At 46.1% G+C, this 27,951-nt stretch overlaps 1 protein-coding gene across 1 annotated transcript in view; it reads left to right on the top strand.

Moving 5' to 3' along the window:
• Positions 1–27,257, top strand: part of LOC137532576 (NACHT, LRR and PYD domains-containing protein 12-like) — a 184,218-nt gene extending 156,961 nt beyond the window's left edge. Inside the window, exons 12-13 of the mRNA XM_068253231.1 lie at positions 9,512–9,682; positions 26,329–27,257. Coding sequence (XP_068109332.1) covers positions 9,512–9,682; positions 26,329–26,458 — 301 coding nt within the window. The 3' untranslated portion in view covers positions 26,459–27,257. The remainder of the gene's footprint in view (positions 1–9,511; positions 9,683–26,328) is intronic.
• The last annotated feature ends 694 nt before the right edge of the window (positions 27,258–27,951 follow it).

The following is a 27,951-nucleotide window of genomic DNA, read 5'->3' as shown; positions in this document are numbered from 1 at the left end:
AAATACACCTGCTAATAAATAAAAAAAAAACATTTACTCACCTGCTGAGGAACTCCTGTCCCGGTCTCCATTCGGCACGCAGCTCCCACGTTCCTCTGCTAGTCAGCAACTGAAACTCCCGCGCTGAGAGCAGGGCTACGGGAAATTGGCGCCCGAAGCCCTGCACTGCAGACTCAAAGTCTCCAGTGCAGGGCTTCAGACGCCATTTTACCGTAGCCCTGCTCTACCGCTGCTGGAGCTGCAGGCTGCTGCTGCTGGTGAACTGACATGGCATCTATTAGACGCCGAAAGTCAGTTCACGCTGGGGGGTGCTTTAGGGGTGCTTTGAGAATTTTAGGGGGTTAGGGTTAGGGTACGCATTAAAAACCTTAAAATAACGGTAATATTAAAAGCGATAAATTAGTAAGTTAATAAATCTGACAACTATAATCGACACATTATACGTCTAAAAACCAAAGTTAAAACCAAAAGCAATATATTTCTAATAGAATAAGCTTAAAAATTATATTTAAGCATTATACGTATAAAAACAAATTTTAAAATGATAAAATATGTGTAAACGAAAATTTAGTTGTTAGAGTCCTGAAAGCAAAATGTAAAAATGAAAAAATAAGTAAAACCTCCTTTAAGCGAAATTTAAATATGATAAAATAAGTAAAACACAAAGTCAAAACGAGTTTGTAAATGATATTTGTAATAAACCTTATTCCGTAAATGAAAACTTTTGTTAAAGAGACTCTGTAACAAATTTTTCAGCCTTAGTTCTTCTATCCTATAAGTTCCTATGCCTGTTCTAATCTGCTCTGGCTTACTGCAGTCTTTCCTAACTGCACTGTCTCTGTAATAAATCAATGTATCTTTCCTCTGTCCTGTTTGTCGGGCTAATGCTTGATTGTGTGGAATGTGCAGGGCTGCTTGTGATTGGTAGAAGCGATACACACCCTCTGCAGGCCCCCTGCATACTCTGAGTGACTCACACACTATGCTTAGCTGAGCCTATTAGAAGCTGGTTAGTTTGTTTGTAAACACTGCCTAAAACTGTTAATTACAAGCCAGGATTGCAGCAGGGAGTGACAGAAACAGCACAGAGGGGCCCAGGAGAAAATAATGAATAGAATGGTATGCTTTTTATTGTAAGAATATTAGAGTACAGATTCTCTTTAAAACAATCCCTGCAACCGCTATTTCTCGGGCGCCCAAATTTCCCGTCGGGCGCCCAATAGCTGATTTTTTGCATTGAAGTATATGGCGGTGCCCTTTTTGTCCATTAGTCATATGCACCCTTTTTTTTACTGCTTCCCCCGGTGGTGCCTAACCCCCCCCCCCTGTGTGGTGCCTAACCCTAACCACCCACCTGGTGGTGCCTAAACCTAACCATCCCCTTGGTGGTACCTAACCCTAACCATTCCCATTGCACAAACACCCTTACACACACATAAACAATAATATATTTAATCCTTAAAATACATCACTACAAATAACATGAATAGAATAATTTATATATTTTTAATTGAATAAATAGCCTTAAAATCACATACTCATCAAAAATATTATAAATAGAAAAAGTTATATATGTATAATTGTGAATGCAATGTAATCCACTGCGTGCTTTCAGTCCTGAGTCCTAAAAAGACAACTTTACATAGCGTAATACTGTTTCAACAATTATCTTGCATGCTTCACCACTCAACCGTGCAAGTGATATATAGTACTCACTCGTGGTGCCCACCTTCCAAGCAGCTGACCTGGGTTTGATTCCTGGCCAATGTATGTGAGCTTGCTTTTGACAGCCTACAAATCCCTGGAAAGAGAGAGTGAGAGAGAGTGGTGGTCCTTTTTGCCACTGAACTAGTAATCGGATTCAGATATCTGGTAGAAATCCGCGGATATCCGGGTCATGGGTGAAACTATCCACAGATAGCCGGATTTGTGCCCAACTATCCGGAATCCGGATCCGGCCGGATAGTGTAAAAATGGTCGGATATCCGAGTTACCCGGATATCCGAAATCCGGATGAGCATCACTGATCTTATGTATCCCCGATTCGTAAGTATTGGTCTACTGGGTTCTCTTTTTTTATCTGGCTGCTGTTGGGCCAGATTCATCAAATGCCGGTAATACTGCGTTGCTCACATAGCGCACGACATTATTACCGTCACTTCTGTATGCAGAATCGCAAGTTACACCAGTAGCGGTCATGCTAGTGCTACTCTAGTACTGTGAGTCGTGCTACTGGCATAACTTGCAGTGCTGCATGCGGAAGAGATGGTATTACCAGCATTTGATGAATCTACCCCGTTGTGTGGTAAAATATTGCAAACATGGACTGGATCATATTGAAATAAATAACATTCAGCTTATTGAAAGGTTGATAATTGTAAGTAAAATAGCAGTTACAGAGAGGTGGATTCACAAAACGTATCTAATTAATTATCCCTCTTGTTTTTTCACCTCAACTGCAGGAAAACATAATAGGCAGGTAAGAATAGATAAAGCTTTAGTTAGGAAATATTGGGGTTGATTACTAAAGCGAGTTATCGTAGAAACGCTCGCAGGATCTGAGTACTTGTGAGTATGCCAATAGCGTATCTCACGGTAACCTGCTGCTGATAGTAACTGTATTATTGTCATGCACTGCCTGTGTGCATAGCAATATTACTGCAGCTTTGTGCATAAAGCAGGGGCGTAACTAGAAATCACCGGGCCCCCCTGAGAACCTTTGGATGGGGCCCCCTCCCACCAAGTTCTCCCCCCACTTCTGCACAGATAAACTGCAAAGCAATGTTTATCAGGTGGCACACTTGAATGTGTTTTCCCCCTGCAGTAAAACACTGCACACATTTTCTCTACCAATTACATTAGCTTCTGTCATAAAACGTGCCTGTTTTCACACATACAAACACACATGGTGTGCAGAGAATGCATAAAAAAGAAGACGAGTGTGCTCCCAGCTAGAGATTGCCCAAACCTCCGATTTTCGGTTCGCGAACCGCAAACGCGAACTTCCGCAAAAGTTCGGTTCTCGCAAACTTATGCGAACCGCAATACACTTCAATGGGGAGGCGAACTTTGAAAACTAGAAACACTTATGCTGGCCACAAAAGTGATGGAAAAGATGTTTCAAGGGGTCTAACATCTAACAGTTTTTGCATGGATGAGTGGGATAGACGCCAAAAGTCCCGGGGAAAACTCTGGATTTGATGTAAAGCAGCGTTTTAAGGGCAGAAATCACATTGAATGCTAAATTGCAGGCCTAAAGTGCTTTAAAACATCTTGCATGTGAATACATCAATCAGGGAGTGTAATTAGAGTACAGTAATTAGAGTACAGCGGGCGCTGCTAGCAGTGGCCTTAAAAATTCAGGAATCCACATGGAGTTCTGGACCCTGTTGGTGGTGGCAGGGAAGGCAGTCAAGCGGCCTGCGGGCAGAGGTGCTCTGTGGGGAGCGACTTAGTCTTGGGGCAGGCAGTCACACGGCATGCAGGCAGAGATGCTGTGTGTGGGGACTGACTAAGTCTTCGGGCTGGCAGTAGCCCTCCGGGATCCATGAATCATTCATTTTGATAAAGGTGAGGTACTGAACATTTTGTGACTTTGGCGACTTCTCTTTTCAGTAACAATGCTTCCAGCTGTGCTGAAGGTCCTTTCTGACAGGACGCTTGAGGCAGGGCAAGACAGAAGTTGGATGGCAAATTAAGACAGCTCTGGCCACAGGTCAAGCCTGCGCACCCAGTAGTCCAAGGGTTCATCGCTGCTCACAGTTTCTACATCCACACTTAAGGCCAGGTAGTCAGCTACCTGCCAGTCCAGGCGTTGGTGGAGGGTGGATCCGGAAGGGCTAAGGTGAGGCGTTGGACTAAAGAATGTCCGCATTTCCGACATCACCATGAGATCGCTGAAGCGTCCTGTCCTTGCCTGCGTGGACATGGGAGAATGATTACTAGCAGTGGTACCTTTATTGCGTTGTGCTGTGACATCACTCTGCCTTAAACGCATTTTAAGCATAGTTGCCAGCTTGTTCTGCAAGTGCTGCATCCTTTCTGCCTTCTGGTGATTTGGAAACATCTCCGCCACTTTGTGCCTATACTGAGGGTCTAGTAGCGTGGCCACCCAGTACAGCTCATACCCCTTGAGTTTTTTTATACGTGGGTCCCTCAACAGGCTGGACAGCATGAAAGACGCCATCTGCACAAAGTTGGATCCAGACGTACTATCCATCTCCTCTTGCTCTTCCTCAGACACGTCAGGTAAGTCCTCCTCCTCCACCCAGCCACGAACAATACCATGGGAACGTTGAGCAGCACAAGCCCCTTGCGACGCCTGCTGTGGTTGTTCTTCTGCTGCCGCCTCCTCCTCTAAAGAAACACCATCCTTATCATCCGAATCTGACTCCTCTTCCCCACACGACTCTTCCTCCTCCTCCCCCTATGTGCTGCCTCAGGTGTTGAGGAAACATCTGGTTCTGATGAGAATGGATCCCACAATGCTTCTTCCTGTAACTGTTCCTGTTCACGCTCCTCCACAGCTTTATCCACCACTCTACGCACGGCAAGCTCCAGGAATAAAGCGTACGGGATCAAGTCGCTGATGGTACCTTCACTGCGACTCACCAGGTTGGTCACCTCCTCAAACGGCCGCATGAGCCTGCATGCATTTTGCATGAGTGTCCAGTTTTTGGGCCAGAACATCCCCATCTCCCCAGAGTGTGTCCTTCTACTATAGTTGTAGAAATACTGGGTAACAGCTTTCTCCTGTTCTAGCAGGTGAGAAAACATAAGGAGGGTCGAAGTCCAGCGAGTCGGGCTATCGCAAATCAGGCGTCTCACCGGCAACTTGTTTCTCTGCTGAATATCAGCAAAGTGTGCCATAGCCATGTAAGACCACCTGAAATGCCCACACGCCTTCCTGGACTGCTTCAGGACGTCCTCTAAGCCTGGGTACTTTGACACAAATCTTTGAATGACTAGATTCAGCACATGTATCATGCAGGGTACATGTGTCAGCTTTCTCAAATTCAAAGCCGAAATGAGATTGCTGCCGTTGTTTGTCACACACCACGTTACCGATCTCCAGCTGGTGCGGGGTAGCCACTGATCCACCTGTTTGTTAAGAGCAGCCAGGAGAGCTGCTCCAGTGTGACTCTCCGCTTTGAGGCAAGACATGTCTAAGATGGCGTGACACCGTCGTACCAGGCATGCAGCATAGGCCCTGGGGAGCTGGGGCTGTGTAGCTGGAGAGGAGTTTGCAGCACCAGTAGAGTTGATCTGACACTCAGCCAAGGAGGAGAAGGATGACAACAGAGAAGAGGATGTAGCAGGAGGGGAGGAGGTGGCAGGAGGCTTGCCTGCAAGCCGTGGAGGTGTCACAAGTTGGTCCGCTGCACAGCCACGTAATCCCTGCTTGCCAGCGGTCACCAGGTTGACCCAATGGGCTGTGTAAGTAATGTACCTGCCCTGACCGTGCTTGGCAGACCAGGAATCCGTGGTCAGATGGACCCTTGACCCAACGCTGTGTGCCAGAGATGACACCACTTGCCTCTCAACTTCACGGTACAGTTTGGGTATCGCCTTTTTAGAGAAATAATTGCGACCTGGTATCTTCCACTGCGGTGTCCCAATGGCCACAAATGTACGGAAGGCCTCAGAGTCCACCAGCTGGTATGGTAACAGCTGGCGAGCTAACAGTTCCGCCAAGCCAGCTGTCAGACGCCAGGCAAGGGGGTGACTGGCAGACATTGGCTTCTTCCGCTAAAAGATTTCCTTCACAGACACCTGGCTGCTGTGGACAGAGGAGCAGGAACTGCTCAAGGTCAGGCGGGGTGGAGGAGGGTGGCTGTGAAGGTGCAAGGGAAAAAGTGGCTGAAGATGCTGCTCCTGAAGGAGGAAGAGGAGAAGGAGGGTGGCTTTTCTTTTGTGTGCTGCTTTTGCTCAGGTGGTCTTCCCATTGCAGTTTGTGCCTTTTCTGCATGTGCCTTAGTAAGGCAGTTGTCCCTACGTGGGTGTTGGCCTTTCCCCGGCTCAATTTTTGGAGGCAGAGAGAACAGATGGCATTGCTCTGATCTGAGGCAGACACATTAAAAGATTTCCAAACCGCTGAGCCCCCATGGGGTGATGGCATTATGGTGGCATCAGCAGCTGACGTTGAAGGGCATGTTGGCTGGCTGTCCATAGGTGGCAATACATGGCGCTGGACACTGCCACAAGCTGTTTCTGACAATGAGCTACCCCTGCTTCTTTCAGCAACTCGTCTCCTCCTACTCCTCTCTGACTCCCCCTCTGAACTGTCCCCCTGTTCATCTCCTCTATTGGGAACCCACGTGGCATCCGTATCATCGTCATCATCATAATCATCCTGCCCAGCTTCGCTTGCCTCAGACACCTCCAAAACTGCACCAACAGCTGGTACTTCATCATCCTCCTCCTCACACGTTACGTCCATACTGTTGCCTAACTCAGACATATGAGGTGGTGTAACTTCCTTAGCGCCTTCATCTTGTTGTAACAATAATGGCTGTGCATCAGTGATTTTCCCGCCAAATAACTCCTGCGAAGTGTCAAATGCAGCGGATGTGGTGCTTGTAGTAGCGCTGGTGGAAGATGAGGTGTTCTGTGTTAAATAGTCAACCACGTCCTGACAATCTTGGGAGTTGATGGGACATGCCTTCTTCTGAGCACTGTACTTTGGTACAGGGCCGCACAAAATCACATCAGCACGACCTCGCACAGACCTGCCGGGTGGCCTTCCTCTGGATCTGCCTCTACCTCTGACTCTACCGGTTTTGTCAGTTTTGTCCATATGGGGGGGTGGAGTTAAAGGTATGCATTGACTTGACTAATACAATGTGCAGTCACACAGGTGCAGTTAACAGGTATGCACGGAGTGGTATATCACACTGCGTGCGCTCATGTAGGTAGGTGGGTGCACTGAATACAACAGGTAGGTATACGCAGTGATGGGTATTACAAATGTGCACCTGTCACACACACGTACCAGGAACAGGTACAGTGACTGGTGGTATTAAATATCACACTGCGTGCGCTCACGTAGGTAGGTGGGTGCACTGAACACAACAGGTAGGTATATGCAGTGATGGATATTACAAATGTGCACCTGTCACACACATGTACTGTGAACAGGTACAGTGACTGGTGGTATTAAATATTACACTGCGTGCGCTCACGTAGGTAGGTGGGTGCACTGTACACAACAGGTAGGTATATGCAGTGATGGGTATTACAAATGTGCACCTGTCACACACACACACAGGTACCGCTGTGAACAGCTGCAATGACTGGTGGTATTAACAATGCGTGCGCTCACGTAGGTAGGTAGGTAGGTAGGTAGGTGCACTGAACAGTGAACAGGTGCAGTGATTGGGATGGGATTACAAATCTGCAGCTGCCTGTCACACACACTGGTAGTCACTGAATGTGCTGGGCCTGGCAGTGGCACAGTAGGAATTACACCAAAGGCCAGCTGCGACTGACTGACAAGTCTGTATATAATGCAAGTAGGCCACACAAAAAAAAAATAGATCACAAGAACAAGATTAACTCTCAAAAAAGCTGTTGAGGGGTGCTTTTTTAGCAATAAGAATCAGCAAGGAGCAAGCTAACAAGCCTACAAGAGCCTAACTAAGCTTTCCCTATGAGAGTCTGCAGCAGCTCTCCCTTCTCTAATTACTGCAGGCACACGAGTGAGTCCAATGCCTGACGCTGCCTGCCTTTTATAAGGGGGGAGTGGCTCCAGGAGGGAGTGTAGCCTGATTGGCTACAATGTGCCTGCTGACTGTGATGTAGAGGGTCAAAGTTGACCCTAATGATGCACTATGGGGGCGAATCGAACTTCCGGAAAAGATTGCGGTTCTCCGCGAACGCGAACCACGTAAGTTCGTCGGTGAACCGTTCGGGCCATCTCTACTCCCAGCCTCAGCTTATTACACTCACTATGTCCATCTCTGATGGAGCAGAACTGGCTCTGCAGTCTCCTCCAGCATCACTACAGTATACAGCACTTGGGGAGGGGTAGAGAGGTTGGGCGCTGGGCACTGTACAGAAGTGTCTGCTGCACACTGAATAGGGACTGTCTACAAATCTTTGTCTACAAAACTATTTATGATTCCTTATCAGTGGCTGAGCAGATGCAGTCATTAGAACGATTGTGCAGAGAATAGAAAGCTTGTTCTCTCAGTGCCCAGAGTCCACAAGCATCACTACAGGACACAGCACATGTGGAGGGGTGGAAAGGCTGGGGGTAGAACAGTGCTGTACACTAGACCCTGCTAACAACTTTATATGATTCCTTATCAGTGGCTGAGCAAATGCAGTCATTAGAACAATTGTGCAGAGAGCGGAAAGTTTTTTCTCTCCTTGCCCTCAGTTGTCAGTCTCTCAGGACTGCCCCCCCCCCCCCCCTGTGGCTTCTGGGCCCCCCTGTGGCTGCATCCCTTGCAGGGTCTATTGTTACACCCCTGGCATAAAGCCCAGAAGGAGAGAAAATTCAAGACCTAAACAGTTAAGGAGAGATAATAAGTAAGATAACAGGGAAAATGGGTGCAAGATACTGTTGACAGTAGAATATCGCTAATTTTACCGATATTTGTATACATTTCTCTCCTGTATTGAGAATGTCTTTAAAATGATTTATCAAAAGTTATACTTTACTTCGAAACAATGGGGTTGACATGCAGCCTTTTGGACCAATCAAAGTGCGGGGATTACGTCCATTAAAGACACTCTGTAACACATTTTTCAGCCTTAGTTCTTCTATCCTATAAGTTCCTATGCCTGTTCTAATCTGCTCTGGCTTACTGCAGTCTTTCCTAACTGCACTGTCTCTGTAATAAATCAATGTATCTTTCCTCTGTCCTGTTTGTCGGGCTAAAGCTTGATTGTGTGGAATGTGCAGGGCTGCTTGTGATTGGTAGAAGCGATACACACCCTCTGCAGGCCCCCTGCATACTCTGAATGAATCACACACTATGCTTAGCTGAGCCTATTAGAAGCTGGTTAGTTTGTTTGTAAACACTGCCTAAAACTGTTAATTACAAGCCAGGATTGCAGCAGAGAGTGGCAGAAACAGCACAGAGGGGCACAGGAGAAAATAATGAATACAATGGTATGCTTTTTATTGTAATAATATTAGAGTACAGATTCTCTTTAAAGCCATTGGACCTGCCAGGGCTCAAGGCGGGTTCGGTGGAGCGGCGGTTACTAAGAAGGAGCGCGAGTTAGCTAGCAGCGCACGCTACACTGCACTACCACGTGTAGTATGTGCATAACTCACACTCCTGTCACACGTCCTGCCTTTAGCAGTGCAGCTTAATTAATCAACCCCATTGTACTATGAATGCTTCAAATAAACCCTTTTGTTCTTTTTTCTGTTATATTGTAAAGCAGAATCAGCACAGTACCATTATTAAATTATTGATGGTACATTTGTTATTCCTCATTTATTTTTTTTATCTTGATGACCTGCATTTATAACTAATATTTTTCTATTTGTTTACAGACTAAATGATACCAAACTGGCAGATGATTCTTTTGCCCACCTTGTAAAAGCAATAAAAATGAATGAGACTCTGAGGATGCTTGATGTGTCTAATAATGAAATGGTGGGGCCTCGATGCAGGGACCTTATAGAAGCTCTGTCCAGTCCAACATGTACAGTAGAGGAATTGTAGTGAGTACATGCAACACAGAGAAATATTTCTGTATCATGTTTGCCAACAGAAATATGCATGTAAAAAGAGCTCCCAAACATTGCAAAATGATATCTTTTCATCGACAACTGAAAATGTTTTACACTACAAGATTTCAAGGATCTTTCCTCCTTCTTTTGACCTATCTACATATAATTTAATCTAAAGTAGCATATATGGTATGTTATTTACAGATATAAGATGAGTACAAGACAGTGACGTAACTATGGAGTTTGGGGCCCCAGTGCGAGTTTTACAGAGGGCCCCAAGCACTCTATTGATATGGAGCCCCAAAACCTTTAAAGGACAGCTGCCGTGTCAGAGAGGTGTATTTAGGAGTGAGGAAACAGTCTGTTAAGGATTACCGCACATATAGAGGTGTTCATTGCCTGCATAGAAACAATGAAAAGCTAAAAAGATGGATGAAGGAGGGCCCTTAGTGGGCCCCTCTAGTCCAGGGGCCCCGGTGCGGTTGCAACCTCTGCATCCCCTATTGCTATGCCACTGGTACAGGATTATTATTATTATTTATTGTATTTATAAAGCACCAACATATTACACAGCGCTGGACATTCGTTAGACAATATTTAATAATAATTAATAATAATTGCAGAATTTGTATAGCGCCTTTCTCCTGTCGGACTCAAAGCGCTTGCGAGGCAGCCACTAGAGCGCACTCAGTAGGCAGTAGCAGTGTTAAAGAGACTTGCCCAAGAAACTCCTTACTGAATAGGTGCTGGTTTACTGAACAGCCAGAGCCAAGATTTGAACCCAGGTCTCCTGTGTCAGAGGCAGAGCTCTGCCTCTGACACAGGAGATCTGGGTTCAAATCTTGGCTCTGGCTGTTCAGTAAACCAGCGCCTATTCAGTAAGGAGTTTCTTGGGCAAGTTTCTTTAACACTGCTACTGTCCCATCCAGTGACTAAGCATTACCTTGTACTCACACTGTGCTGTGTGATCTAGTTTGCATGTATTCATGTATTGTCTTATTGCTGTATGTCACCCCTAGTGGCTGGATAGTGTAATGCACTGCATATGATGCTGTGGCTCTTTCTGCTCTGCTCCACTGTAATCACCATAACCATAACTATTGCGCAAGTGGTGCAGAGAACAGTTACTTGCCTCTAAGATATCACTGTAAATGTTGTTTTACTGTACTAATATTAAGCCAAATAATTTAAAATATGGATTAATTATTTTCTCAAGGGGTACCTGAAGTGAAATGAGATATGAGATAAACGTGTAATTACAGTCCAAGACTACAAAGAATAGAACTAAGCATGGCTTAACTTTTTTTATTTTTTTTCTCACTAAAACGGTTAATAATTCAGGTACATAAATGACACTTTCTTTTCAGTCGGACTGTATTTATACAGTGCAATGCAGTTTCTAGGTTAAACTGCTCCCAGGGTGAGTATCAAAAAATACTACCCCCGCCACCACCAAATTAAAAATAAAAAAGGTAAAATGCTGCCAGCTGCACCTAGTGTGCTTCTGTCCGTTTTTTTTATCAGCACATCAATGTTACAGATTTTTACGTGTTGCTGAAAAGCGGACAGAAACGCATGGTCGGAAATGCCAATTTCCGATTCCGCTGTAAATCCGCATTCCGCTATTTCCAATTACCGATTCCGCTTTCCGCTACCAATTTCCGCATTCCAATGCGGAATTTCCGCCGGAAATCGCTGAAATTCCGCCCCGAATTTAACATTGATTTTCTCAAAAACTATAAGGTCTTTTTGAAAACTTTTTTTGCAGCTTGTTCACAAGATTAATAAAGCCTGAAAATTTGGTGTTTCTAGGACTTACGGGGGCTTTGCTATTAACCGCTAAAGTTGGCGGATTTTTACTGTAATGTAAAATGCAGAAAATAGGCAGATGCAGATTTTCAGGGTTTATTAAACTGAATCTTGTGAACAAGATGCAAAAAAAGTTTTCAAAAAGACCTTATAGTTTTTGAGAAAATCGATGTTAAAGTCGGCTGAAATTTCCGGCGGAAATCTCAGCGATTTCCGGTGGCAATCCGCCTACCGCACTTGCATTACCGATTTCCGCATTCCGATGCGGAAATGCAATTTCCGATCAGAATTTCGGAAATTGCATTTCTACGGAATCCGAATGAGGATCCCTACTAGTGTGTACAGGCCCTAAAGAGTTCGGGCCGCTGACACTGGTCCCACCTGTTCAGAGACATGTTGTGGGCAAGCACAGCATTGCGTGTGGGGAAAAATCAAAACACGTGGTGATTGGCTCCTGCCTGCAAGGGTAGGGGTGTTGGGCCAGGGATGCTGGAAGCTGCAGCCACACTCCCAACTTTTTGAGATGAGAAGGAGGGACACTTTAAGACATACCCATGGCCAGATTTGTACTTTTTACCACCCGAGGCACTCTCACCAGATGCCCACACACCAATACACATATTCCAACCCCCCCCCCCCAGCAGAAAAAGAACAGTACCTGAAACTACAAAAGAGAGGTTTTTACATCCCACCGTTCAAGCACTCTTTGATCAAGTAGGTTTCTTCATAGCGCAAGTGTCAGGAACCTGCCCGCGGCACACCTGCGTATACGGTTCCCGACTGCGCATTTGACCAGATCAAGCGGGAAGCAGCCTTATTTGAGCTACAAACAAGGCTGGGACCCCTCAAAAGCTCCTTGCTGCCACCACTAGTGGTTTGCTAGACACGTTCACTCAGCTGTCAAGTGCTCAATACGCAATCTGTGTTTTCGTATTTGGGTCAGCTTTGCGCTTAGGCCGAATACGAGAACGCCACGCACACACACACACACACAGTTGCAATCTTACACTGTAGTGAAGCAAAACCACTAACAGTCGTTCTGAACAATACTGTTAGCCACTCTGCTGTCGCTACTTGCACTGGCGTTTTCGTACGTTGGGTCAACTGCGCGCTTTAGGCCAACGTATGACAAACGCCCCCACACACAATGCAATTTCAATTTCATATGGTAGTGTTGCTCAAGCATACAATTAGGCATGGACTTAGACACACTTCAATCTCTTCTAGGCTATGAGTGTTAGTTTAGTACGGCAGAAGTCAAGCTTATTAAATAATAATTTAATATTCCAGGGAAAAAAGTGGAACAATGCAGAACAGAATATATATAAAAGATTACAAAAACAAAGTAAAAAGTTACAAAGATAAAAGTACAAAAATACACACAAAGCGATTTTGCTTACCAAAATAAACGGGAAAATAAACGTACCAGCGTATCGATCTGGCGTTGTTGCGGGAGTACGCACTTCTGGTCAGGAACCAGGTTAGTTCTAGCCGTGTGGACTACCTCCAAGAACTACAAGTTGTGGTTATCCTAGCTGCTGTTTTATACTGTGAGATACGCCTGGAGGCTGCAACTTCCTTGGGGAGGGGAGGAACTAGTTTTTAATTAAATCTCAGACATATTCCATTTCCAGGTATTCCATTTCTAGGTAAAAGTCTATACATCAAAAGATTGTGAAGTGAGGCTTTCAACTCCAGGTGAAAACTTGATTAAGGCTTCCTCCCATTATTTCCTAGCATCAACGCTTTCCTGTCTCAGCCCTTAAAGTCTGCAGAGATTTCCAACCCCCTTCCAATAGATGCAATTTACAGGGTATCGTTTGCACCTCCACCAATAACTCATTTTCCACAGGTAAAAAATGGTATCAAAAGGACTTCACCCCTTCACCCATTTCCAGTAGGCTGTCATGTACATTTCAAACATTCCTGTGTTAGTCTCCAGACTGGGGTAGTCTTGCTTTGTGTATTGAGACAATGGGCCGTCTCCTGAGTTCAAAAAGCCAGGCGGATAATCCCATTAGCAGTGAACCACTCTCAGAGGAACTGCATACAGAAACTCAAAGTACTTTATATGGTCAAGACAATCACCCATTTCCTGGCCCCAAGCAACTCAAGGCAACAGCTCCCTTCTAGCAGACCTACATGGAACACAGGCAGAAAAAGGAAAGAATATGTTCCTTTATTATCCTTAACATCATCAGCACCCCAATATATCACCACAGCAAGCACAGGCGTGGGCGAGCGTATCCATACTGGGCATGCACAAGTAAAGTCTGTGCATGCCTAGTAGAACTAAGGCACTTGTGCAAGGCTTTTTTACTCTGTGCGCAAGCACTTCATTTTACTGGGCATGTGCAGACCTTGCTTGTGCATGCCCAGAACAGATACATTCGCCCATGCTCATTTGCGTTCTGAAAGGAAGATACAGGAAACCCTTGGACTATCCTGCCCTTGCATAGAAGCACCACAGCTCCCAGCAAGCCCCACCTTCATTATAGAAGTACCACAGTTTCTAGCATGCTTCTCCCCTCCATAGAGACACCACAGCTCCCAGCATGCTCATCCTGTTCCATAGAGGCACCACAGTTCCCATATAGTATTGGATTGTGCCTAGGGCCTCAAGAGATGGCTGCCCAATGTGAATTGTGGTCCCCTGCAGAACATTTTCAGTGGAGCGCACTTACCTGTCTGGCTGGCTTGCTCCTCTATGTGCTTCATCCTTGTGGGTGCCTCATCTCTGTGACCTGACGGCATGAACATACTCAAGTGGTCACAGAGATGAAGTGCATGAGAGGAAGAAAAGCAAAAAACTTGCAGAGGAGCGCACCAACTGGACAGGTGTCTGTTTGTCTTCTGCTACGAATACTCAGAAGCTCCAGGGGACCACTATTCACTTTGGGGAGACTAGGGGGCTTCGCCAGCCGGCTCTGGGGCCCTGAGGGAAATCACAATACTATATGCAGGAGGAGGTACATGCTGGGATCTGTGGTGCCTCTAGAGAAGGAAGGGAAGGTGCATGCTGGGACCTGTGGTGTCTCTGTGGAGGAGAGGAGCATGCTAGGAACTGTAATGTCTCTATAAAGGGGAGGGAGGAAGGGGCTTGCTGGGAGCTTTGATGCCTCTACAGAGGGGAGGTAAATGCTGGCAGCTGTAGTATCTCTTTAGAAGGGGGGCTTGCTGCAAGCAGTGGTACCTTGATAGAGAAGGGAACAAATGTACCACCTACTGTTGTGGGGTGGGGAAGGGATTGTCAGGACAAAGGAGTAGGGCAAAACATCAGGCAGTGGGACACAGGCAGCAGAGACACAGACACATCCTGTGTTCAGCTGAGCACTCTTTCCTTCCCCCGACACCATGCTTTGCTGTCTGGACTCGGAGGGCAGGGGAGGGGAGAAGGAAGAAGCAGTGTGTGACCCTCTCTTCAGGAAGTTATAATCTCAGGCCAGGCTTCCAGATGAGCTGCAGGCAAGTGGCATGCCTGCAGCTGTGTGTTTGCTCTGCCCACCGCTCTTCCACCCTGAGTCATGCCCTGCCATCCAGCTTTCCTGCACTTAAAGAGGAACTCCAGTGAAAATAATGTAATAAAAAAAGTGCTTCATTTTTACAATAATTATGTATAAATGATTTAGTCAGTGTTTGCCCAATGTAAAATATTTGAAATCCCTGATTGATATTCTGACATTTATGGTGACATTTTTACTGCTGGCAAGTGATGTAGCTGCTGCTTGCTGTTTTGTCAGTTGGTAACAGCTGTAAACAGCTATTTCCCACAATGCAACGGGGTTCACAGGCAGGAAACTGCCAGAAGTACCTCGGTACTCAGAGCTTCTTGTGGGAGGGGTTTCACCACAATATCAGCCATGCAGCGCCCCCTGATGGTCTGTTTGTGAAAAGGAATAGATTTCTCATGTAAAAGGGGGTATCAGCTACTGATTGGGATAAAGTTCAATTCTTGGTCGGAGTTTCTCTTTGAGAGCCCGCTGCCCGACCAGACTATTAGTCATTACAGCAGCCGGTTGGAACCTGCGCCTCCCCCCTTTCCACTGACAGAAGCCATATTGGCAGGAGAGCACAGGTCAGATCCATAAGGAGTTGAGCTAACTACTGACCAGGGGTGGCTCCTGCAGCTGCCTCTGTTGCCACACGTCACACACCATCCAGAAGAGAGGATGCAGCAGGGACCCAGGCACAGGGAAATACATGTGGTCTGCGGCAAGTCATCTCCTTCTAGGGCGCCCTGACACCTGCAGTACCACTACTGTACATCATTGTCACCACGCATTGGTCATGTGGTGTTCACTTGACGTTGGGCACGGCAGTCAAGGCAACAGGACGCCAAGGAGAAGTGCAGAGAGGTGATCACGCTGGTCTTCTGCGTGTCACCGTCTTTCTATCTGTCAGTACTTCTGCCAGCGCCCCCTTCTTCCCCCTGCTGCACTGCGCCCCGGGCAGTTGCACGCACCGTACGCTCCAAAAAACGGCCCTGATACAATGGAAGAGGCTATACTAGGGTGGGGGCATACACGAGTCAATCACTTTTTCTTAGTTTTTGAAGGGAAAAGTGGGTACCTCGGCTTATATGCAGGTCCGGTTATACACGAGTATATATGGTAACTTTTTCTCCTATGTTTTCACCTAGGAGATAATTTTTCAACTTCTTTTTAAAATAGCTTTTCAACACTTTTTAATTGGAAAAATACCAAAATGTAGCTGAAAAAGTACTGTCAACATTATTTTGAATATTCTATCGCTTGCTGGTAGTTTAAAAGGCATTTTATTGAGAAGTTGTGATATATCACCTAGGAGAAAACTCAGGAGAAAACATTAATTGCATATGGACTCTAATCTCATAATTTATTCTAAAACTGACAGATGAGGGTTTGACTAAGGCTGCAGCATAGGCAGAGGCACAGAGCCACTCATACCAGTATGAGTCTAAAGCTAAACTGGCACAATACCTGATGAAGTGGGCCAGACCCATGAAATGCATTTTTACCTGGCCATAACATTTCAAATCAATATATTTTTACTTAGATCATTTTTCAGAGGTAAGTACAATGCTTGCCTCTCACTTTGAATATTGTTATTTGGGTGCATCTGGGATAGCTTTTCTGTAGATCCAAGTTTTTTTAAACTTTGCAGTTGGTCCCCCGCTTCCCTCTCCTCCTCACCCCCACTACTGACGCCAAGCTGCAGACTTAGAGTATCACCAGAGGTTCTAAAGACCTCAATGGAGAAGGGTTTTCTCCACAAGTAAAAAATCCATTTGGAATTGGGCAACCATCAATTAGGTTCCTATACATTCTATAGCAGCAACTGCTAAGGTGTGCACATGCACATTGTAACGATTGTGGAACTTTCTCCGTGATCAGCGCACAACGCGTGCGCTGACACGGCGGAAATCCTCCACAAGCGTATATTTGCAGGCACCCAGCAAAAGGTGCTACGCACCTGTAGAGGGAAATTCCTGTCGGCAGATGGCGCTGGGTAGTGCAGAGGAACCAATCCTCTACCTCCACAAGTGCCAGACAGGAATTGTACGAAGCGCAGAACGCAATTGCAAGAGAGGCGATTGCGAATGAGAACGAGCAAAGGGACAGGTTGTATGTGTGTGCGCCAATCCAGTCGCCACCCCGCGACCGCGCACACACAACAGCAGATATGAAATAGGAACGCCATCGCAAGAGGTGCGATCGCCAGACGTGACACAGGGCAGATCAGAATAGAATACGAGGGTAGCAAAGACACAGCAAATAATACAATGAGAAGATGCGGAAAATAACAAACGCTAGCTAACCGCGAACACCGCACTCATTCGCAACAGTGCACGCGGTTATGCGCGGTCTCCACGTGATAAGCACAATAGAGACAAGCACGCCTAACTAACCATCGACAGACAAACATGAAACAGAGGACGCGAGCGCTTGCTTAACGGTTACCTCACTGAGCCTCCAGCAAGCGTAGCAGACAAGACAGACACACGAAAACAGGGACAAGCAAGAGATAGGATCCACAGCACTAGCGAAAAGTGGCTAGCGTGATCCAGGTACAGAGTAGCAGAACAGAAGGATCCCCAGCGCTAGCGAAAAGTGGCTAGCGCGATCCCAGAAGACAGAACAGAAGGATCCCCTGCGCTAGCGAAAAGTAGCTAGCGCGATCCCAGGAGACAGAACAGAAGAGATAGCTGGTAGCAACCGCTGCACCAGCTATACTCCAAGAACAGAGATCAGAACCATTTCCTGTCGACCACCGTGGGACAGGACAATGGCAACGGGCAAGACAAGACAGAACAGGCAATACAGATAATACAACCTGACTGGGCTAGAAGGGGAGCCTAAAGCAACCCCCAGAAATTAACTATACTAGATACCAATGGCTGACACTCCAGCAGTGTCCATCAGGAACAGACCATGGAAGGGAAATGCCCAGCAAAGCCTTCTGGGAAACATAAAGCTCTTATAGTGCCAGTCATCAAAGAAGGCAGGTAGGGGATTTGCATAACGAATGTATGCAAATTCCCCAGCAAGAGAACAGACCAGAAACTTGCAATGGAAAGACAGGTCTCTGTTCCAGAGACCTGCAGCCCACAGACTAGAGGAATGGACAAACAGCTGTCTGCCTGTGCAGCCAGCTGAGCGGATCATCACAGTACCCCCCCCCCCCCCCCCTAGGGATGGATTCCAGACATCCCTCAAAACTGGTATCATCACAAAACTCTAACTGAAGACTCATGAAGGTCGGGACAGCCCGACAAGGCCCAATTCCAGAGTCAGTCCATCCGAAACCGACCTCATCGGAGGCAGAAGCGACCGAAACATGCCCATCAGCACTACAAGTCTCAGCGTAACACCCATCAGGACTGTGGACACCAGAGAAGAAGCCATCGACACCCTCCAGACAATACCCACCACCTTCCAAGGAGCGTCCAAGAATACCAAACCTGCCGCAATACCTGTTCGAAGTGTTCCTTACAACACCAAAGCCATTGCTGATCGTATTCAGGGCACCAAGCAAAACCTTTCCCGGAATCTCCCAGAACGCCTTGAAGCTCCGCAGAGATCCCAAGAAGCCAGAACGTTCACCAGGCTCACATGGAGAACCACCAAGAACCCCTATGGAACCTATGATCATTCCAGACTCAAAATTAGCAGGACACACATCAAGATCAGGACTTTCAGGGACCACTTCTGGGCATGCAAGCAGGCAGGCTATATCAGAACATGTCTCCACTGAGGAAGCATCTGAGTACGCTGGTAACCGAGGCACACTTGGGCTTTCTGGGTCACAGAGCACATCGGGGTACACCAGCACAGGAGAAACCTCAGGACATGTCGGGGAACTGCCAACCTCAGAGTCCGACACGACAAGACCAAAACCAGTACCGGGCAGAAAATCATCACGAGTAAAGGTCACAGGTACTGGTCTTTCAAAAGAAGACTCGGACTCAAATTCAAAATTTTCTGTAACTGTAATATCATCATTGACTACACATGAATGAAGCTCCACAAGAGCTGCAAAAGTAGTCAGCAAGGCAGCAATGCCTACTGAAGTGGGCAACACCTCAGAAGGACCTGGGGGGCAGGAGACATCTCCTACAAGTTCTGCACCCTTTGGGAGGAACTCGGAGACCTTCAGATCATCAAACAAGACCTCAGGAACATCATTTTCCAAGTTGTCTAAGAAGGATTCTGTACTAACCATGTTACAGGGCAAAACTGGAACTTTATTTTGAGAACAGGGCAGATGTCCCAGGGAAGGTTCCACCATAAACTGAGACTGAATTTCATCATCATGAGTGGAACGTACAGGAATATTCACTGGACCACACACTGACTCCCTAACTTTAATCTCGCTGCACCCAGAATTCTGCGTAGTAGTCAAACTAGCTTGCAACTCCAAAACTGCAGAAAGACAGGTGAAAATAGCAGCAATACCTAGACGAGCCTCTAGGGGCAGGGCAGGAGATATTGTATAAGGCAATATTGACTCATCCAGAGTACAGGGTGGAGTGTCAGAACTTTCTTCAAAGCAAGAAAGGGACTCCCAAATGTCAGTGTGATTGGACATCGTTTTGTTATTCATGGTACAGGGCAGGCTCAGAGAAAGCGTCTCTGAATAAGGCAAAGAAGGTTCAGCATCAGATTCGCAAAACCGAAGCGCTGTCTCACTCTTAGATTCGGCTAACAATGTCGAATCCGAGGAATCAGAACGCAAAACCTGCGAATCAAAATTCACTTTAGGTTGTGAAACTGATGCTTCCATAGCGCAAACCTCCGCGATCTGCGGAGCAGACTGCAAGGCATCTAGGACCGAAACACTGGAGCAACTGTCTCCAGGCAACGGGCCCTTACAGGTGAGAACAGGGTGAGACAGGGAATCATTTGCAGAAGAAATAGCGACATCAACAGGATAAACTTTATTAGGCATATTAATTTTACCTTTGACGCTGCACAGTCGAGAAACTTTCCCCATAGCAGGGTCACAGATGGAAGATCTCAAAGATCTGTTTCTAAATGACAAAGGATCCCACACATCCTTGAGGAAACCGGCAGACTCATGCCGATCACAATCTGCAGGAACATCCGAGAAACAGGCATCAGATCGCACAGATCAAACAGCACACTGTCAGGAGAGAATCCTTCAGGATTCGCACAGGAATCAACCACAGCGTCACACTCATTCATTTCAGATTGCACAAAGTTAAGACTCTATTGCTTTACCCCAGAAAGGCAGGAACAATCATCCGACAATGATGTCTCTTTATTGGAATCAATTGGTTGGTGTGTGTGCAACTCATCCAAAATCGTTTGCCATACATAGATCACCAGATCCACATCATCCGTGTCACATTCATCGGAATCAATCAGAAGGTACATAGAATCAAGACAAGCATTCAAGACATCTTCGCTTTTTGCGATGTAAAAATCGCAAAAGGCTTTCCAATCAAAATCGAATTCCTCCAGCAAGGCCCCAACATCCCAGGAAGCAAATGGGGGTTCAGTATCCAGATAATCTCCATAGGGGTGGAGTTCAGGAACAAGAACAGATTTTTTAACTGCTTTAATGTAGTGTGCGATCCTACCTATAGCAGGATCCACATAAGCTTTGGATTGGGGCAAAAAACCTGGAAACTGATCAGCAGATGCATTATAAACATCATTATCATACTGCATGGTTTTGCCCATTTCAGACTTGACAGAAATAACCTCTCTATCTGTGGTTGCCATGGGCAACGGATCTTTCCGCTGGGAAGCCTTCCTAGATCTTTTACGTTTAGACTTATGCTGGGAATACACGGTTCGTTTTTGCCTTCGTTTAAACCTTCGATTCGTTCGGTAAACGAATCGAGTGTTGAAAACGTATGTGAAAATAGTCATAATCTCATTATAGTTTCGATTAATAGACCCCAAAAACGAACGACTAGTGATCGAACATGTTTGATATTATCTCTCTTTATCCATCTTGATGGCTGTTCAGATCGATTATATATTCGTTTATGCTAGTCCGTCCCTGTAAAAAGGGATTTTCGTTTCGTTTCTTTGCAGCCTTTGATCATTGGAAAAACGAAACCATCAGAATCGAAAAAAAAAACGAAACCGTGGGTGGTGATATTAACCGTATGACCGATTATTTCGGGATCGAAAAGGACAAAAGGCACAATCGAAACGAAGGTTTAAACGAAGGCAAAAACGAACCGTGTATTCCCAGCATTAGAGGCTTTGGATGGCTGCTTTATGGATGAAAGAGTAGATGGAACAGCTGATTGAGCTGCTGACAACAACTCATTAAGGGGGTATGGTAATTGAGGTAATCTCAGCCAATTGTGAATTAAAAAGGCCAAGAATTCCAGGGGTCTTTGACTCAGGGTGGTATGATCTAACACATCATAACCCCACATTGACATTTCGCCCCCCAACAGAATGTAGACCATTTGGGGGGCCCAGGTAGACACTGGGGTGCATTGGAATTCAGGGTTCGCTAACAGTTTCGTACACTCAGACAAAAATTCGTCTGCTGATTCAGGTTCAAGTTTTTTTAAATCTCTTAAAGGTACAAGAGCCATATTCGACAAAATCGTACAAATTGGAAATTCCGTCTACACTGGGGTTTTGGGTTTGGCTGGTCATTCTGTAACGATTGTGGAACTTTCTCCGTGATCAGCGCACAACGCGTGCGCTGACACGGCGGAAATCCTCCACAAGCGTATATTTGCAGGCACCCAGCAAAAGGTGCTACGCACCTGTAGAGGGAAATTCCTGTCGGCAGATGGCGCTGGGGAGTGCAGAGGAACCAATCCTCTGTACCTCCACAAGTGCCAGACAGGAATTGTACGAAGCGCAGAACGCAATTGCAAGAGAGGCGATTGCGAATGAGAACGAGCAAAGGGACAGGTTGTATGTGTGTGCGCCAATCCAGTCGCCACCCCGCGACCGCGTACACACAACAGCAGATATGAAATAGGAACGCGATCGCGAGAGGTGCGATCGCCAGACGTGACACAAGGCAGATCAGAATAGAATATGAGGGTAGCAAAGGCACAGCAAATAATACAATGAGAAGATGCGGAAAATAACAAACGCTAGCTAACCGTGAACACCGCACTCATTCGCAACAGTGCACGCGGTTATGCGCGGTCTCCACGTGATAAGCACAATAGAGACACGCACGCCTAACTAACCATCGACAGACAAACTTGAAACAGAGGACGCGAGCGCTTGCTTAACGGTTACCTCACCGAGCCTCCAGCAAGCGTAGCAGACAAGACAGACACACGAAAACAGGGACAAGCGAGAGATAGGATCCACAGCACTAGCGAAAAGTGGCTAGCGCGATCCCAGAAGACAGAACAGAAGGATCCCCTGCGCTAGCGAAAAGTAGCTAGCGCGATCCCAGGAGACAGAACAGAAGAGATAGCTGGTAGCAACCGCTGCACCAGCTATACTCCAAGAACAGAGATCAGAACCATTTCCTGTCGACCACCGTGGGACAGGACAATGGCAACAGGCAAGACAAGACAGAACAGGCAATACAGATCATACAACCTAACTGGGCTAGAAGGGGAGCCTAAAGCAACCCCCAGGAATTAACTATACTAGATAGCAATGGCTGACACTCCAGCAGTGTCCATCAGGAACAGACCATGGAAGGGAAATGACCAGCAAAGCCTTCTGGGAAACATAAAGCTCTTATAGTGCCAGTCATCAAAGAAGGCAGGTAGGGGATTTGCATAACGAATGTATGCAAATTCCCCAGCAAGAGAACAGACCAGAAACTTGTAATGGAAAGACAGGTCTCTGTTCCAGAGACCTGCAGCCCACAGACTAGAGGAATGGACAAACAGCTGTCTGCCTGTGCAGCCAGCTGAGCGGATCATCACACACATAAACTAGAGTGATCAGTGTAACGATCGGTGTCAGCACGCAGAGAGAATCTGATTATTGGTGATCTGCAGTATCACCAAGAATACAGATATATACCTGATTATTGATGATCTGCAGAATCACCGATAATACAGATATATTACTAACCTCTGGACACCTATGTACATAAGAGTGTTTGATGTAACAGAAATACTTTGAGAGACACACCTGATGAACAGGTGATATTGGGCAGTATAGGCAATACGGCTTTAGAGAATACAAGAACCTTCCAGCAGCCTGAGACTCTCCAAGGGGAGGAGTCAGGCTGGAGGTAGGAAGGACCAGAGAATGAGTGACACCTGAAGGTGAATGTCACTGACAGATCTGGAGACTATCTCTTAAGGAGAGAGATAGCTCTCGAGGTCGGGCAAGCCAGGTCGGCAACACACGGACAGACAAAGTACAAAGACAGAAAGCTGATTCGGTATCCAAGGCTAGCAGGGTTTGGCAACAGAGTATCAGATGTGCAAGGTACCGAATCAGATATCAGAGGCGTAGTCAGGAAAGCAATAAGTCATAACAGATATCAAACAATGCCTAGTCTGGGTGTGAGGTCCGTGGTCTCTACACCCTGGAACTAGTCTGATGTATAACAAGTTCCCTAGTCTGGATGTGAGGTCCGTGGTCTCTACACCCTGGAACTAGTCTGATGTATAACAGAATAGTAACACAATTTCCCTAGTCTGGGTGTGAGGTCCGTGGTCTCTACACCCTGGAACTAGTCTGAAGTATAACAGAATGATAACACAATTCCCTAGTCTGGGTGTGAGGTCCGTGGTCTCTACACCCTGGAACTAGTCTGAAGTATAACAGAATGATAACACAATTCCCTAGTCTGGTTGTGAGGTCCGTGGTCTCTACACCCTGGAACTAGTCTGAAGCATAACAGAATGATAACACAATTCCCTAGTCTGGGTGTGAGGTCCGTGGTCTCTACACCCTGGAACTAGTCTGAAGTATAACAGAATGATAATGCAAGTAATTTGGCTCAGTGTGAATTCCCAGGTCCTCCTGGTTCAAACACACTGTTGGATCTGACTAAGGTCTGAGTGCTTCCACGTAGTGTTCGCAACGGCAGACAACTTGTGACTGGCCAGCAGTAACTATATATGGCACAACCCCTAAGTGATCAACCAATAGTTACCAGCTCTGGGGTCAGCTGATCGGCTAGGTCAGCTGATCCCCCCGTGCCCACCATAAAAGTTCTGCCTCTCAGCGCGTGCGCGCGTATTCCTGAGCCTGTGTGAACTAACAGACTCAGCCACACCAGTCACACGCTGCTGCGTGCAAGCCGCCGCGCTGGACGCGGAACCAGCCGCCTTGCTGTCAATACATGCGGCGGCTTTTCCGCGTTCTGCCATGTTACCAGACGCACGCTTCCACGTGCAAACCGCTGCTTTGGACGCGGAATCAGCCGCCTTGCTATCAGCACACGCGGCGGCTTTTCCGCGTTTTCTCACAATCAGTAAAAAAGAAAACAAACAGTTCAACGGTCAGGTTGTGCGCATGACAGTCCTTCATAAATACTAATATAAGTAGTGCTGCCGATGTAGTGTAGTACTGTATTATTCTTAGTGTTATTGATTTATAAAGCGCCAACATATTCCGTGGCACTGATTTTTAGTTAACACTTGTTAAAAAGGGACTTCAGTCTGTAGCCAGCTCCCAAATGGTCCACAGAAATGCAATGTTAAGTGTAGGAAAAGCCACCATCACCCCACATGATTAAACTTACCACTGTGGTGGGACCCAAAATTAAAGGTGTGCAGGAGCAACTTGGGACAGTTCCTGGGAAGTCCCCTTCCTCAAAGTGGTCAGCCTTCTTCTGTAGATGTCACCTTCATTTCTGTACCACAATACACTGGCTTATTTGAATCCCATCACTGGATAAACTTTCACCATTTCCTCAATAAAGATGACATGAACATCGTGCAACACTGTTTTGGTTCTTATTAAAAAAAGATAAAAATGGGAATTGAGCACGGTTTATAAGAAATGAAATGAAGGCATGAAGTTGGCACACATTATCTAGGCACCCAACAGAGCTGGACCGGGTTAATCAACACTCTTCAATGCATGGATAATAATGGGTAAATCTTTAATCTGCGTACTTAGCCACAAAACAAGAAGAAGTAGAAATCCAAACAAAAGAAACCACATCAATAAACTACATTCCCTGGCATGCATCGTGCACCCCCCATGCATTGTGGAAACTGAGGAAACAGGACTTTACTGTGAGAATTTTAACCACAAGGACATAGAAAATGGAGGCATCTATATAGATGAGGGGCGCTACAGAGCTGCCCTTAGTTAAGTAAATGCCTGCTGCACCTGCCCCCTCAAAGCCTGCATATTTACAAACCTCCCTTAGGGGGAGGTTTGTTTAATAAGCTGTCTGAAGCTAGGCGCACCCAGGTGCTCATTGTGCTATAAGAACAAAGTGCATGAGCGTTTTACAAGGCTGTCCCTCACTGGCTGGCTCACTACTGTCTGTATTCGCCTGCTTCCATACGGAGTTCCCATCCTATACATACTACTGTGCTTCGACGGCTCCTGCTTCTCTTGTCTTGCCCTCTCCTATTCCATATGTTTACTACGGAAGATAATTGGTTATTTACCGAATTTTCCGCCGTATAGGAAGCTCCGAAATATAAGATGCACCTAGGTTTAGGCTCTAAACAGTGCTTCCCTCTTACCTTTAACCTGGAAAGTGGATCCTAGTAAGATGCAACTCACAGTAAACCTGCATAATCAGTGCAGTCTCCAGCCACTGATTGGCCCCTTATTGTGCCCAGCCTTCCCTATAGCTCCTGTGCTTATCTCACATGGGAGCTTGAAAGCTCGCTTATGGCTCTTTGTTCTCACTCCCACATATCTGAATGCTTTCAAACTGCGTATGCATAGGATGTTCTTTGACGCAACTGCCCTACATAAGCCATTCAGGAGCGCAATCCAGGAAGGCATGCAGAGTGGACAGTGCATGGGCCACATTCTGACTGGAAATAGAGCCATGAATGGGGCCTACAGCAGCAGCACTGAGGAGATGCCATGCATAACTTTCACCAATGTACAATACAGGTTTAATATACATCTTCAGAAGGATCCAGAGACCCCCATTGTAATTTATCTGTGTGGCATAGTTACATAGTAACATTTACTCCCCCTGTCACCACTTCTTTGGGTAGCACACAGTTTGTATTGATTCATAAGACTGCAGGAATTAACTCACTGATTATTTGTCCTGATTGGTATCTCTTTATATATGCAACGTTGCTTTTCCATTCCTCTCTCAACAGGCCTCTTACTGGCTATAGCCCTACAAAAGGGAACCTAACTGTGCAATGTTCTAAAGACAGCCAAGAAGTTATGTGAACTCATTTTTATTATCTCTTACATCCTCTCTTTTAGTGCCACTTCCACGCGTATGTCAAAAGATGTAGAGGAACAAATTAATGTTCTGAAAAACCTTAAGCCAGAAATGACAGTTTACATTTACGTACCCTCAAGCCAAAGGAGAAGTGATGCCTACCGCCCTTAACAGGGCCAGGAGTTTGGAGTGACCAATCACATGAAGAAATATACAAGCCCGTCTGAAAAGGAAGATAACGCCAGAGTTGGATTAAAGCCAAACAGTGCCCCATGCAAAATAGCAAGGGATCATTCACACCTCTGACACTGTAGAAACCATGGTACCGAACTGTCTTTTTTTTTTGTAGTGTAGTTTGAATTATAAAATTACTTTTGCTTATAAATTCCTTCTGGTATGTGTAATTGGAGGTATGATGGGGCATGATTATAGGTGTATCAGGGGCATGATTATAGGTATGGAAGGGGCATGATTAGAGGTGTGGCAGAGGTATGATTATAGGTGTGGCAGGCAGAGGCATGATTATAGGTGAGGAAGGGGCATGATTAGACATACCTCCCAACTTTTTGAGATGAGAAAGAGGGACATTTAAGCCACGCCCCTGCCACACACCCTGACCACGCCCCCATCACACCCCTAATCACGCAAACCATAAAGATTTCATAAGAAAAATATGTTGTATTGTAATTCAAACCACACCAAATTAGTAATATATCAATTTAAAGAATAGGAATAAAGTTTAGAGCCAATCAAACACATTTTTTTTTAGTAGAGAAATATAAATATTTACATAGAAAGAGGGACAAAGTCCTGTAAGAGGGACAAATGAGGAGGAAAGAGGGACAGAGGGACAGGGCTCTCAAAGAGGGACTGTCCCTCCAAAAGAGTGACAGTGGGGAGCCATGGATTAGAGGTGTGGCAGAGGAATGATTAGAGGTGTGGCAGAGGTATGATTATAGGTGTGGCAGAGGCATGATTAGAGGTGTGGCAGAGGCATGATTAGAGGTGTGGCAGAGGCATGATTAGAGGTGTGGCAGAGGCATGATTAGAGGTGTGGAAGGGGCATGATTAGAGGTGTGGCAGTGGCATGATTAGAGGTGTGGCAGAGGCATAATTAGAGGTGTGGCAGAGGCATGATTAGAGGTGTGGCAGAGGCATGATTAGAGGTGTGGCAGAGGCATGATTATAGGTGTGGAAGGGGCATGATTAGAGGTGTGGCAGAGGCATGATTAGAGGTGTGGCAGATGCATGATTAGAGGTGTGGAAGGGGCATGGTGTGGAAATGGCAAGATTAGAGGTGTGGCAGAGGCAAGATTATAGGTGTGGCAGAGGCAAGATTATAGGTGTGGCAGAGGCATGATTAGAGGTGTGGCAGAGGAATGATTAGAGGTGTGGCAGAGGCATGATTAGAGGTGTAGCAGAGGAATGATTAGAGGTGTGGCAGAGGCATGATTAGAGGTGTGGCAGAGGAATGATTATAGTTGAGGAAGGGGCATGATTAGAGGTGTGGCAGAGGCATGATTAGAGGTGTAGCAGAGGCATGATTAGAGGTGTAGCAGAGGCATGATTATAGGTGTAGAAGGGGCATGATTAGAGGTGTGGCAGAGGCATGATTACAGGTGTAGCAGAGACATGATTATAGGTGTGGAAGGGGCATGATTAGA

This window comes from Hyperolius riggenbachi, chromosome 9 (genome assembly GCF_040937935.1).
Source record: "Hyperolius riggenbachi isolate aHypRig1 chromosome 9, aHypRig1.pri, whole genome shotgun sequence".
Taxonomy (NCBI): domain Eukaryota; kingdom Metazoa; phylum Chordata; class Amphibia; order Anura; family Hyperoliidae; genus Hyperolius; species Hyperolius riggenbachi.
This window is presented reverse-complemented; position numbering and strand designations above follow the sequence as displayed.